This window comes from Myotis myotis, unplaced genomic scaffold (assembly GCF_014108235.1).
Source record: "Myotis myotis isolate mMyoMyo1 unplaced genomic scaffold, mMyoMyo1.p scaffold_m19_p_1, whole genome shotgun sequence".
In the NCBI taxonomy this organism is placed as follows: Eukaryota; Metazoa; Chordata; class Mammalia; order Chiroptera; family Vespertilionidae; genus Myotis; species Myotis myotis.
This window is the reverse complement of record NW_023416313.1, coordinates 100,634,893-100,649,646: the sequence shown is the minus strand read 5'-3', so window position 1 is coordinate 100,649,646 and position 14,754 is coordinate 100,634,893. Positions and strand designations below refer to the sequence as shown.

Sequence of the window (14,754 nt, the reverse complement as noted above, 5' to 3'; positions counted from 1 at the left end):
TTTTGAAAAATGTCAGTTTGAGGAAGAACTGATCTTAGGAGTATTTGCTTTTAAAAAGAACTTTTTTTGGAAGGGGGCAGGGTTTACATCAGATTTATGTTTTCAGTCAATCTCAAATACCTAAAAATGTTGATGATGATAATATTTTATATTGTTTAGGTTTTCATGCTTATTCATGAATATTTAAGGGACAATCATTTTGTGCCAGAATCTACACAAGGTGGTGTAATTGAAAGCAAACAATTATAATCAATTGCCTGATGGTAAATGTTTAACAAACATCCTCACAACACAGATGGATCTCAAGTACCTGGGTCCAGGGCTGGCTATAATTTAGGTTAGAATACAAGAGAAGTTTGTTTTTTGAGATTCTGCCCTATCTCCAATTCTTAGTCTGAGTCTCCTTTCTCAGGAGCTCAAGAAAATTCCCAGGCTTTCTCTACTCTTCCTCAGATCAAAACCTCTTAACTTTCAGTGTACCAGAAAAGTCTTCACTATTTACCATCCGAGTCCAATGGGCCCTTTAATATATTTATATCTTTATGTTATTTCAGGAGCAATTTACATAGATTAAAGTGATATTCAGTAAAGCTGTTATGATGATAAAACGAGTAAAGGAATAATGAAAAACAATTTTATTGGTAATTTAAATAAATATCTAAACTTAGCAAACGCCAATTTTCATTCTGTATTTTCCTGGTTTGAAGGTATATTCAAACTGGGCAATGCCTTCTAAATGCAACCAGAGCCCTGGCTGGTTTGGCTCAGTGGATAGAGTGTCGGCCTGCGGCCTGGAATGAAGGGTCCAGGGTTCTATTCCAGTCAAGGGCACATGCCCAGGTTGCGGGCTCGATCCCCAGTAGGGGGCGTGCAGGAGGCAGCTGATCAATGATTCTCTCTCATCATTAATGTTTTTATCTATCTCTCCCTCTCCCTTTCTTTCTGAAATCAATAAAAATATACAATAAATAAATAAATAAATAAATAAATAAATAAATAAATGCAACTAGACCTGCTCATTATCTGTGATGCATGAGCCTGAAATATACCCATCTTGTAAACAGTGATTGTAGATTTCAAATACATCACTACTATATCCTAGCTTATTGTTTCTTCTGGTTTTTCTTGCATTTGCATCATCAAAACACAAGACTTGAAGAAATTTTTTTTTAAAATATATTTTATTAATTTTTTACAGAGAGGAAGGGAGAGAGATAGAGAGTTAGAAACATCGATGAGAGAGAAACATCGATCAGCCGCCTCCTGCACATTCCCCGCTGGTGATGTGCCCGCAACCAAGGTACATGCCCTTGACCGGAATCGAACCGGGGACCTTTCAGTCCGCAGGCCGACGCTCTATCCACTGAGCCAAACCGGTTTCGGCTTGAAGAAATTTTTTAAAGCCTTTAGATTTATAATTTTTTTGAAGAGAAGATAGCCATCTTCTTTGCTCCCTAATTGCAAAATATTTGTATTTTTAATTTTATAAATGATCAATCCAAATAAAAATAATTTTTGATTTTTTTTTATAAGGGATAGGTTTTTAAAAAAATATGTTTTTATTGATTTTTTTTTTTTTTTTTTTTTTTTTTTTTTTTTTAGAGAGAGGAATGGAGAGGGAAAGAGAGATAAAACATCAATGATTCTCCCTAATCATTGATCGGCTGCCTCCTGCACTTCCCACACTAGGAATCGAGCCTGCAACCTGGGCATGTACCTTGACCAGGAACTGAACTGTGATCTCCTGGTTCACAGGTCGACCCTCAACTGCTAAGCCACACCTGCCAGGCCTAAATACATTTTAATTTCTAGATTATCTATTTACTTCCTAACATCTTTGTATAGACCATTAGCATTTGTCTACTTAAGAATCAGATCACGTAAAACTATCTTTATAAACATCATAAAGGATTAAAGAATACTGTAATATGTGTGTTAGCAAAATGAGATTGTCCAGATTATTTTGCAAAATATTGTGTAATGAAGTTGTTCTATTTGAATGACTGACTGGATGAGAATACATTTCCTTTTTGTCATATTTATTGTTAACTCATTGATTTAAAAACTTTAATATTTTTGTTTTTAATATATTTTTAAAATTGATTTCAGAGAAGACAGGAGAGGGGGAGAGAGAGAGCTAGAAACATAGATGAGAGTGAAACATCAACATGAATCAGCTGCTTCCTGCATGCCCCCCCAATCAGGCATATGCCCTGACCATGAATTGAACCAGTGACCTCCTGTTCCATAGGTCGACACTTAACCACTGAGCAGCCACACCGCCAGGCAACTCATTAATTCTTGAGTTTGAGAAATTCATCTAGGATAGTGATGGTGAACCTTTTGAGCTCGGCGTGTCAGCATTTTGAAAAACTCTAACTTAATTCTGGTGCCGTCATATATAGAAATTTTTTGATATTTGCAACCATAGTAAAACAAAGACTTATATTTTTGATATTTATTTTATATATTTAAATGCCATTTAACAAAGAAAAATCAACCAAAAAAATGAGTTCGTGTGTCAGAGGTTTGCCATCACTGATCTAGGAGATGGTCATTTAAAGATTCATAGTCTAAGATTTTGCTATCATTATTAGGATCTAGAGTGCTGTTCTCTGTCTTTGCATTCATTTTCTGAATTCTGAATTCTTAGCTATATTTAATGAAAGCTCAATGGCCTATGTTCATAACATATTTTACAATGGCTAAGATCTGGAAACAGCCCAAGTGCCCATCAGTAGATGAATGAATAAAAAAGCTGTGGTACATTAGACAACGGAATACTATACAGCAGTAAAAGAGAAGAATCTCTTACCCTTTGAGACAGCATGGAGGGGTCTGGAGAGTATCATGTTAAGTGAAATAAACCAGTCAGAGAAAAACAAGCACCACACGATCTCACTCATGTGGAATCTAATGAACAAAATAAACTGTTGAACAAAATAGATCCAGAGACATAGAAGCATGGAACAGAGACTGTGGAATCTCAGAGGGAAGGTGGGGGTGGGTGGGTGGGAAGAGATCAACCAAAGAACTTGTATGCATATATGCATAACCTATGAACACAGACGATAGGATGGTAGAAGCCTGGGGTAGGGGGCAAGGGCTGGCTATAAAGGGTCAATGGGAGAAAAAGGGTCAATGGGGGACATATATAATACTAAAAGCTAATATGCTAATTAGATCGGGTGGCCAAACAGCAGAACACCGTCTGGACAACCTTCTGGATGAAGCCGGGGCTGCCAGGGCTGGGCAGTCACCGCGGCTGCCAGGGCCGAGCTCCTTGTACGCATTTCGTGCATTGGGCCTCTAGTCAATAATAAAGATTTAATAAAAATATTTAATAAAAAATGCATAATATAAAGATCTTGAAAGATAATACAGTACTATGAGCATTGCAAAAAGAAAACTGAAAAATGATGTAATAGTTAAGATTTCACTATTGTATCATCTTTAATAACTCCATCATTCTTCCATTTTCTTATTCTTTTAGTTTTTTCAGAGCATAGTTTGGAATAATTTTGGTGAGTAATGATGAAATAATGCCAATGATAATGAAGTAGCAGAATGTTTCTAGATATAGGAAAAATAAGATCACTAAGATTTCATGATGAATCCTAGACTTACAAGAAAGAGTCCAATGGACCCCATACGGTAATTACAAATAGAACAAGCTGTATTCTATTTTTTTAAATAAATTTTCTCTTTGTTCTTAGAAGACATTTAAGAAAAAAAATAACTCATGAAATTTCAATTCTTACAAGAAGTAAGACCAAAACGCTTTCTCTGTGGCCAACAGATCCGAGGCTTTGTTCCAAATATGATTTGATGCTGATCAGACAGACACTCATTGTCCCGAGTGCTTAATGCTTAAGGTATTGGCCTGCAGGGGAGGAGGCAAGTGAGGCAGGGTGCTGGATAAGGCCAGTTTGAATCCACTGTCTCAGCCTCCCCATTCCACAAGGAATTTTCCCAGTTTCTTACTATCCTGCCTCCAAAGAACAACTCACTTTGTTTAAGGGGAAATGTTTGCGGCCTAGGAATCAACCAGGGCCCTAGAGGGCAGGATGCCCTAGAAGAGGATGTCTCCATTTCTCTTCAGGGCCTGAGGAGTCTGAGTGGCAACGGAAGTCCCCACCTTTCTTGCAGCCCCAGGGAAAGAGGGAAAAAGGCGCTCCCCTGGGCGGCCCACTCTCAGTTCCGGCTCCATCCGGTGCGGGCCCCATCCGCGCGCCTCCGTTGGGTTAGTCTCCGTCGTCCGGCCCCTCCGGCTCCGTCCCTGCCCCTTCCTCAACTCTCCTTCTAGTCCCGCCCACCCCGCCGAAGATTCCGCCCCCTCCCGGGATCTCCCCTTCAGGCTTCCGGCCTGTCGCCCCGCCCCTCGGCTCAGACCCCGCCCCCTTCCTCACGCACGCCCCGCCCCCTCCCCTTGACGTGGCAGAGGCGGCACCAGCCATGTTGGCCCAGCGGAGTTCTGCGCGGCGGCCGGGGGCGGGGCGGCGCGGGTCCTGATCGCACTGCCACGGCTGCTGCTGCCCGGGGCGTAGGACTGATTTTCGTCAGGCGGAGGCTGCGACAGGCGCGGATCTCGTAGAGGGGACACTGTGGTAAGGACTCACTCCAGGGCTGCCTCCGGGGGCCGGCTCTCTGCGGGAAGCGGGGGAGGGGCGGCGGGGTCCGCGGGCCGGGGTCTCTCGGGTGGTGCCCGCTCTGCCCTCTCAGTGCCCGGGGGTGGGCGAGACACGCCCGTCCGGCGGGGCAGCCTTGAACCCTGAGCTTGTCACCCTCTCCCCCCCCCCCCACCCTCTGCTTCGTTCTTTCCGGGCTTGGGGGCCCGGCTCCCGCACCCAGCTCCCCTGGATCAGGTGTCGGGGGTCGAGTGAGAAAAGGCAACTGGCCCCGCACCCCAGCCCCGCCTCCGGGGCGGTCTGCCTTCCCCGCCGCCGGCCATCACCGCTTCTGGGCACTTGGACTTCTTGGTTCATTCCTTGCCACATCCCAAGTGCCCTAGACTTTGAACCGCGGTGACTTCGTCACCCGTAGTTCGGCCTCGGGAGTTAAAGGGGAAAAGGAGAAAAGTCAGACCAAGCCGACCCCTCAGGGCTTGATTACAAATAGAGTTCACTTTTCAGAAGGGATCTATCTTACCGCCCGAGTGCTTTCCTATTTGAGGGGAAAGGAAAAGGCGTAGGAAACTTACATGTACCCACTGGAGCGTGTTTGTCGAATGAATGTATCCAGATGAACTTCCTCGACCTCCACCCCTCAACGACAAATTAACTTGGTTAAGAAAAGTTTTATGTTTAAATACCGATCTAAATATAAATACATGTTAAGTTTCCTCCTTGTCCTTCCAACCATTTTTAATTGACTCAACATTTAAAGTTAGAAAGGGCCTTGTAGTTTTCTAGCCCAAACCGCTTATCTTACTGATGAAAAATTGAGGATCCAAGAGGTTAAGCTATTTGTCTAATGTAAAGCTAGTCATCGGAAGTAGTTGAGGACACTTCATTGAGGATCTTACAACTGAAAAGTAGGAGGCACATTACATTTTCAGTTAAATTCATCTGATATTGGGAGGAACTCGCTTTTGCTTGCAAGTTAGGATGTTTGCCACTTAGTTGTCTATAAAATGGTTAATATGGGAATATTGAAAAACTTATATGTGAAGCCTTAAAAAGTACTGTGGGTACATGTTTGATATGCTAGGTTAAAGTCATATACTGCTTTGTTTCTTTGCTTTAGTTATACCATGAGAAATTAAAGTAATTCCCGCTGATAATACATTGCGCTGAAAAATGAGACATTTGTTTAGAATGGTCTTTTGTGTTTTGTACCATTTAATAAACGTATAGTGACTACTATGTTAAGTCTGCATGCTAATGTAGTGTCTGAGTCATATTCATTTGGTTTTACACTTTTATGCAAACGTTAGGGGAGAGAGTACTTATCAAATCATGCCATTTTATAAATGTCTTCATGATAAGTCTCAGAGCCTTTCTCTACTAGGCTCCCTGATTGAATTAATGTCCTAATGGCAGTGGTTCTCAGGACCCTTTATTCTTAAACATTGTTGAGAATCCAATACAATAACAAAAATCCACCTGGCTTAATAAAAGACATATCTATTTCTGTATTCAATCTATAGTGATACATTGTTTTGGTTGAATTGTATGAAGGAAATCTGACTCATAAGTATGTAGCTGGAAAAAGGCGGGCTATTTTCATAATTTTTTTTTCCAGATAATTTTGCATACTCACCAAAAATGAACAGTTTTTAAAACATATATATATATTGATTGATTTCATAGACGAAGGAACGGAGAGAGAGATAGAAACATCTGTGATGAGATAGAATCATTGATTGGCTGCCTCCTACATGCCCCCATTGGGGATCGAGCCCACAACCTGGGCATGTGCCCTTGACCGGAACTGATCCCAGTCCCCTTTAGTCCTCAGGCTGGCGCTCTATCCACTGAGCCAAACCAGCTCGGGGAAAAAAAAATGAAGTTTTAATTAAGACATCAGTGGTTAATTGCAGTGTAGAGTCTGAAACCTTAGAAGTAAACTTTTTGTACTCTGTTGCATTAAAACCCTTGGTCTATCCTGCACTTTGAATGGATCATTTACTCATGCATGATTTTATAATATTATGACTTCATCATTTTGTTACCACCCTTTGGGGTTCTTGGGTTTACCAAGATCAAAATCGAGAGGAAACTCCAGAGAATTTCCAGATAGATTTAAGGTTATGCTCCAGCACAAGGGAGACAGCACAGAGGAAAGAAAGGTCCTCTGAACTGGCTGGGGGATGGCTGGGAACAAAGCGGGCTTGAGTGAAAAATTGGGCTTGTGAAGATTCCAGGGAGTAGAAATTTCTGTGTTGGGTTCCTTGGCAGCAGCCTCCCCCACAGGCACTGTGAGGGCAAGATTATAGTGTTGCTCATTACTGTCACCCCACAAAGGTCCTATAGCAGCCAAACCTTGATCAACTGCATATGTGGAACAGTGGTTTAGACATTTTCTGGCCACCTGGTATATTTCCATTCCCGGGGCCTATGTCCCTATACTGACTCAACTTGGAGATATTGCTTCATGAATAATGTATATCTTCCAAATGTTGACATTTTGTTATATTATCCTATATAATAAAAGGGTAATATGTAAATTGACCCTAATGGTGGAACGACCAGAATGACCACTCGACCAGTCACTGTGAAGTGCACTGACCACTTCTTGGTCCCTTCCCCTGGCTGTCAGGTTCCAATTGCCTGATGGCTCTCTGGGGAACCGGGGGGGGGGGGGGGGGGCTGGCTGTGGGCAGCAGGGGAAGATGGCACTGATCGCAGGCCAGGCCTAGGGACCATACCCATGCCTCTGGTCCTGTATAATAGAAGGCAAATAGAATATGCAAATGGACTGAACAGCAGAAGGACTGGTTGCTATGATGTGCACTGACCACCAGGGGGAAGACACTCAATGCAGGAGCTGCCCCCTGGTGGTCTGTGCGCTCCCACAGGGGGAGTGCTGCTCAGCCAGAAGCCGAGCTCACAGCTGGCAAGTGCAGCGGCCGTGGTGGGAGCTTCTCCCGCCTCCGCGGCAGTGCTAAGAATGTCTGACTGCTGGCTTAGGCCCACTCTCCACGGGAAGTGGGCCTAAGCCATGAGTCGGACATCCCCCAAGGGCTCCCAGACTGCGAGAGGGCAGGAATTTCGTGCATCAGCCTCTAGTATATATGTATATGTATGTGTGTGTATATATGTGTGTGTGTGTATATATGTGTGTGTGTGTGTGTGTGTGTGTGTGTGTATGTATGTACATTTATATAGTGTAAAAATATATATTAAAATTTTAATCCTCACTTGAGGAGTGAGGATATTTTTTCCATTGATTTTTAGAGTGGAAAGGAGGGGGTGGGGGAAAGAAAGAGAGAGAAAGAGAGAGATTGCCTGATTGTCTCCCATTCCCACCCCAACCAGTGCTGGGGATTGAACTTGCATCCGAGGTACATGGAGGTACCACGTCTGGCTTGACTGGGAACTGAGTCCGAGACCCTTTATTCCACAGGCCAGCACTCTAACCATGGAGAAAAACTGGCAAGGGCTGTACAATATATTTTAAAAATCACATTGATATTACCAGAAAAATCTTTACATATTAGAAAGCTGTGAAGCTTATGGTAGTGGATACAAGTTTTCCAGTTTATACTAATAAAAGGGTAAATGCTAATTAGACTGGACATCTTCCGGACATCCTTCCAGACGTCCTTCTGGACATAGCCACAGTGCTGCGAGGGCTGAGGGCAGGTCACTGCAGAGGCCTGCAGTGGCATCAGCAGTGGGGTGATGGGGGCAGCACCTTCCCCTGATCACCTGGTTGCCTCCCGCAGAGGGAGGCCAGAGGCAGCAGCAGTGGCTGGGGTGATGGGGATGCACCTTCAGCCGATATGCCTGGTTGCCTCCTGCAGAGGGAGGCCAGAAGCAGCAGTAGTGGCGTGGTGATGGGAGTGGCGCCTTCCCCTGATGGGCCCGGTTGTCTCCCACAGAGGGAGACCAGACTGCTCCCCAAGGGGAGTGGGCCTAAGCTGTCAGTAGGACATCCCCTGAGGGCTCCTGGACTGTGAGAGGGGGCAGGCTGGGCTGAGGGTCCCCTCCCCCCCCCCCCCAGGTCCCAGGTGCCTGTGGCTGGCCAGAGGAGGGGAGCCTGGGTCCTGGGTGTGGGGGCCGAGGCAGAGGTTGTTAGGGCTGGTCAGGCAGGCAGGAGAGCAGTTAGGAGTGATCAGAAATCTCGGGTACCTGCGGCCGGCATGGGCAAAGCCGGCCCAGGTCCCGGGTGCCGGCCCAGGTCCCGGGGGCCGACCGTAGGAGGGAAGCCTGGGTCCCGGGTGTGAGGGTGAGGCAGAGGCGGTTAGGGGCGATCAGGCAGGCAGGCAGGTGAATGGTTAGGAGTCAGCTGTCCCAGATTGTGAGAGGGATGTCCAACTGCCGGTTTAGGCCCTATCCCTGTGTGAGATTGGACCTAATCTGGCAGTCAAACATCCCCCAAGGTGTCCCAGATGGAGAGGGTGCAGGCCAGGCTGAAGGGACCACCCCCCTCCCTTGCATGAATTTCGTGCACTGGGCCTCTAGTATTTTAATATTTGCTTGAAAGCTCATATTTTATCACTGGCAACAAATACTGTCAATTGTTTTCCAGGTGAAAATATATGACAAATACCTGAGTACTAGTAATGTACCATTCTTGGAAAATTGAGAAAGTAGACTTAAAATATTTTTTTGTGTTTTGTGGTTCAGATGAACAACCCTGATTGGTCTGGTATATTTTAGTGGATATTTTAATGCTTTTTGGTGATGCATTTTAGATACATCTTAGGTTAAAGATTTAATTAAGTAATGAACAGAAAACTTCATTTGCTTTATTTTCTGTAGATATAATAGGAGGGATTGCATAGTCCTAGAATTTATGTTTACGTCTGTAGCATGGAAGCTGTTGCTAAACACTGGATTTCTCTCCCTGAGGAGATTGTTTCTCCTCCTGTTGCCTGTATTAGAAAGGTTGGCACCTTCTAACTCCCCTCTGACTATCTCAGGCCTTTGTTTTACCATTATCTTTCAACAACCTCTTTTTCTTAAGAGTTCATATCGTCCTTCTCAAAGCTATCTCCTATATAAAATAAAAAATGTACCTTCAAATTAATTTTTTTTCTAAATAAATTTAGTTATCTTAGAATTTCTCTTTATTCTTTATCATCCTTTGGAAAACCCATGGTTGCTCTTGTTTAACAGAAGATTCTGTCCTTGTCCCTCAGATTCTGATAGGAGGGAAATACTGTTTAATTTTTATTTTATTATTAATTGAGATATAATTGGCATCTTATTTCTTTTAAAGTAGAGGAAGCTCTTAGCTGCTTAAGATACTTATATTTGTTAAGCTTCACTTTCTGTAATTTGTATTATCAAAATTTATTTGAAAATGTTTCTAAAATTAAATATACTTCTATTGAATTATATTTTTCCTTCCCTTACTTATATTTGAGAATCAGTTCCTCATCCCATCATTGTTATTAGCAACTTCAGCATCCATGTTGGCTCTTTATTTTTTAATATTTTTTTATTGATTTCAGAAAGGAAGGGAGAGGGAAAGATAGATAGAAACATCAATGATGAGAAGGAGTCATTGATTGGCTGCCTCCTACATGCCCCCTACTGGGGATGGAGCCTGCAAACTGGGCATATGCCTTGACGGGGAATTTCACCTTGACCACCTGGTTCATAGTTGACCCTCAACCACTGAGCCACACCGGCTGGGCCATATTGCCTTTCTTGGCACCACATCTTCATAAGTCTCCAGTGTTTTTTTGTTGTTTTTTAAAATATATTTTTATTGATTTTGGAGAGGAAGGGAGAGGGATAGACAGACAGAAACATCAATGATGAGAGAGAACCATTGATCAGCTGCCTACTGGGGATCGAGCCCGCAACCTAGGCATGTGCCCTTGGCTGGAATGGAACCTGGGACCCTTCAGTACACAGGCCAACACTCCATCCACTGAGCCAAACCAGCTAGGGCTCCAGTGTTGTTTTTTTTGTTTTTTAGGAGAGTGAGGAGGAGGGAGAGAGAGAGGGGGAGAGAGAGAGAAAGAGACAGATTGATTGATTTGTTTTTCCACTTATTTATGCATTCATTGGTTGCTTACTGTATGTGCCCTGACTAGAGATCACCCACAACCTTGGCATATCTGGATGGTGCTCCAACCAACTGAGCTACTTGGCTTAATGTCCTTCATTTCTCCCACACATCTTTTGACTATCCACATAGCACATGAAACTCTATCTTCTCAGACCTTTAATTTTTACAATTTCTTTCTATCACTAACCACTGTTGCAGTTTGAGTACACAAGATAGAATTGCTGTTTAGGTAGAAAAGCTAACATCTTATATAAACAGTTAGAGAGTAACAAGGTGGAGATATTGCTTGATGTTGTCCCCTAACCAGAATGGCATTCTCCTCCCCCTCGTAGTAAATTTACTACTTTTTGGGCCTAATGGGCATTGGGTTCAGTAGAGTAATTTATTATTTTGTTATAAGTGGGATTATTGTTGCTTGCTAATTTTTTCCAAGATAAATGTTTCCTTTGGTCATGATTTCTAATGGGTTAATATTGTTGAAAGTAGGGAAAACATACTTATTTTGAATTTTCTTAAGAGAGTTTGAGAATATTTTTTAATTGTTTTACAGAAATAGAACTCAAGCTCCACAATGACAACCTATTTGGAATTCATACAACAAAATGAAGAACGAGATGGAGTACGATTTAGTTGGAATGTTTGGCCATCAAGTCGGCTAGAAGCTACAAGAATGGTTGTTCCAGTAGCAGCCCTATTTACACCACTAAAGGAGAGACTTGATTTACCACCAATTCAATATGAACCTGTTTTGTGTAGTAGGACCACTTGCCGTGCAGTTTTGAATCCTTTATGGTAATTAATATATATGGAAAAACGAATATGGCAGTATGATTTAGAAATGTAGTTTTTGACTCATTTATATAAAATAGTCTTTCTTTTTGTTTATAGTTATTTTGATTCAAATGAGGATAGTCAAATCCAAAGAGCTATAAGATTTTATTTTTTAAATATATTTTTATTTATTTCAGAGAGGAAGGAACAGGGAGAGAAATATCAATGATGCGAGAGAATCATTGATCAGCTGCCTCGTGCACGCCCCCTACTGGGGATTGAGCCCGCAACCTGGGCATGTGCCCTTGACCGGAATCGAACCCCGGACCCTTCAGTCCGCAGGCCGATGCTCTATCCACTGAGCCAAACCAGCTAGGGAGATTTTAGGAGTAAGTAAGGTAATTAGAGACCAAATGTTAAATTGTTCTTATATAAATCACTAGGTCCTATCAGTATTTTCTAGATACTGGTACTGGCTGTTTATCAACACATCTCATGTCAATTAGAAAAGTCAGAATTGAATTGCATGGTGTTTGAAAATGTTATGATTTCTTGTTGTGTAAGCAGAAAATCAGGAATCATTTTTATTCTTCTATCCACTCCCTCTTTCCTACCCAATCCGCTAGCAAATCTGATCAATCCTATCTCCAGAACATTATTGATTCTGTTTCATACTCAGTCTCTGCTAATACGCTCTACTTGAAGATATACTATCTTTTTACTGCTCAATTTCATTATCTTCCTAATTGGTCTCTCTATTTCGGTTCGTGCCTTTCAGCAGTCTATTCTCCACCAAAAGCTAGAGTTTTACAGATGGGTATCAGGTTATGAAAATCCTCCAATAGCTTCTTATCATACTTGGAATAAAAAATCCCTGTAGGAAGTCCTCTAAAGCCCTATATGATCTACCCTCTATCTAGTTCTGCCCTCATATCATGTTTATCTAATTCTCATCTACTTTATTATTTTTTTAAAAACATATTTTTATCGATTTCAAAGAGGAAGGGAGAGGGGGAGAGGTAGAAACATCAATGATGAGAGAGAATCATTGATCGGCTGCCTCATGCGTGCCCCATACTTGGGATCGAGCCCACAACCCGGGCATGTGCCCTGACCAGGAATTGAACTGTGACCTCTTGGTTCATAGGTCATCGCTCAACCACGGAGGCACACTGGCTGGGCTCATATACCTTACCCCCTTTCTGACTTAAAAAAAATGTATGTATGTATGTATGTATGTATGTATGTATGTATTTTAGAAAGGAGGAGAGGGAGAGGGAGAGAGAAAAAGAGAGAGATGGATATGTTGTTCCACTTATTTATGCATTCATTGGTTGATTCTTGTATGTGCTCTGACCAGGACTGAAACCGCAACCTTGGTGTATCAGATGACACTCTAACCAACTGAACTACCTGGCCAGGGCCCCTCTTTCTGATTTTTGAATATACCAAACTTATTTCTACCTTGGAACTTGTGTAATAGTATAGTTTTGTATTCTGCCGGGATTGCTCTACCCCCAGATTTTCCCGTGACTGGTTCCTTCTCACTTAGGTTATATTTCAATTGTTTAAGAAGGCCTTCCTTTAAAGTAGTCCTCCCAAACACATTCTCACATCCTGCTTTGTTTTCATTAATTTTTATTATTACTATCTAAAAGTATCTTCTGTGTTTAGCCCTGGCCAGTTGGTTAAGTGTCATTCTGTGCACTAAAGGTTGTCCAGTCAATTTTCAGTCCGGGCACATGCCTGGGTTGCAGGCTCAATCCCCAGCAGGAAGCGTGGCAGAAGCAGCCTATTGATGTTTCTCTCTCACACTGATGTTTCTCTTTCTCGCTTTCTCTTTCCCCCTTCCTCTTTCTCTCAAAAGTCAATTAAAATATATATATATTTTTAAAAAGTGCCCTGACAGCGTGGCTTAGTGATTGAGCATTGACCTATGAACCAGGAGGTCAGGTATATGCCAGGTTGCGGCTTGATCCCCAGTGTAAGGCATGCAGGAGGCAGAAGATCAGTGATTTTCTCTCATCATTGATGTTTCTGTCTTTCCCTCTCCCTTTCTGTCCTTCCTCTTTAAAAACAAACAAACAAACAAACAAACAAACAAAAAGTATCTTCTGTGCTTATGTATCTACTTGTCTATTGTCTGTCTTTTCTAGAATATAAACTCAATGAGACCAGGGACCTTTACTGTCTTGTTCACTATCACCAGCACTTAGAAAAATAGCTGGTACATGTTAAGCATTCAATAAATACATTTTTGAATTGTCTACATCTGAGTAGTCATCTTAATTTCACTAATATTACTGTACATTAAAAGTTATAATATATTTATTTATAAGTAAACTTGTATATGTCAAAAATATGGATTAGATGGCAGCATTTAAAAATAGATGTCTTTTGAAGATCACTTTGACTATATTTGAATACATTCATATTTTAGAAAGAAATTAATTTTATTGATATTAGGATTCTTGTAAAATAGAACTGAAATATGAGCTGTTGTATCTTTTCTTAAAACAGTCAAGTGGATTATCGAGCAAAACTCTGGGCTTGCAACTTTTGTTATCAAAGAAATCAGGTAAGAAAACCCCCATTACAGATGTTAATGCTGTAATACTGGTCTAAATATGTATACTTAAAAAGAAAGATGAAATTGTCATATGATAAAAATACTGATTTTTTTTCATTATTATATGATCAGGAAATATTTATTTTTAGTTTAAAATTTCATTACTCTTTCTGACAAATAATTTGTTAAATATTTTTGTTTCTTTTCTATCTGTAGTTTCCACCTACTTATGCTGGTATATCTGAACTGAATCAGCCTGCTGAACTGTTACCTCAGTTTTCTAGCATTGAATATGTAGTTCTGGTAAGAACATAAGAGTATATCTTTAATGAAGTTTTAAATATCTAATAATTTATACGAAAATAGTTATTAAATGGAGATGACTTAAAAGGCATCATTCTTGATTTTCACATTTAATTGATGGAGCATTTCAAAGATAAGACTTCTTAGTTATTTTAAGCAAGGTAATATTCTCTTTTGTAGTTATTTGATGGGTGGCCAGGATATTGGATAGGATGGTGTGATTTGCTATACAGAGTATATCATTAAACACTAAAGTATCACTCCTGCTTTGTAGTTGGAAAGTCAGTTTACAAATACTTTGTCAATCTGATGCTGGAGCCTGATGATATATCCCTAAAGCTAGTTAATGAAATTATTCTTGTATTGGTTCTTCCTAGGAAAATCAGTTTTTCTTCCCTCTCTGAATAGCTTTACTTAGGTGT

General features: G+C 41.5%; 1 protein-coding gene across 5 annotated transcripts in view; it reads left to right on the top strand.

Moving 5' to 3' along the window:
- The first annotated feature begins 4,433 nt into the window (after nt 1-4,433).
- SEC23A (Sec23 homolog A, COPII coat complex component) overlaps nt 4,434-14,754 on the top strand; it is a 64,762-nt gene continuing 54,441 nt past the window's right edge. For 4 of the 5 annotated variants that reach the window (XR_004973650.1, XM_036346328.1, XM_036346319.1 and 1 more), the window contains exons 1-4: nt 4,434-4,607; nt 11,240-11,481; nt 13,981-14,038; nt 14,246-14,332. Coding sequence is in view for 4 of the 5 variants with exons in the window: in XM_036346328.1 (XP_036202221.1) it covers nt 11,261-11,481; nt 13,981-14,038; nt 14,246-14,332 (366 nt within the window). In the remaining variant the exon portion in view is untranslated. Of the gene's footprint in view, nt 4,608-11,239; nt 11,482-13,980; nt 14,039-14,245; nt 14,333-14,754 lie in introns of those variants that run through there. The other variant, XM_036346338.1, reaches the window with a different exon arrangement.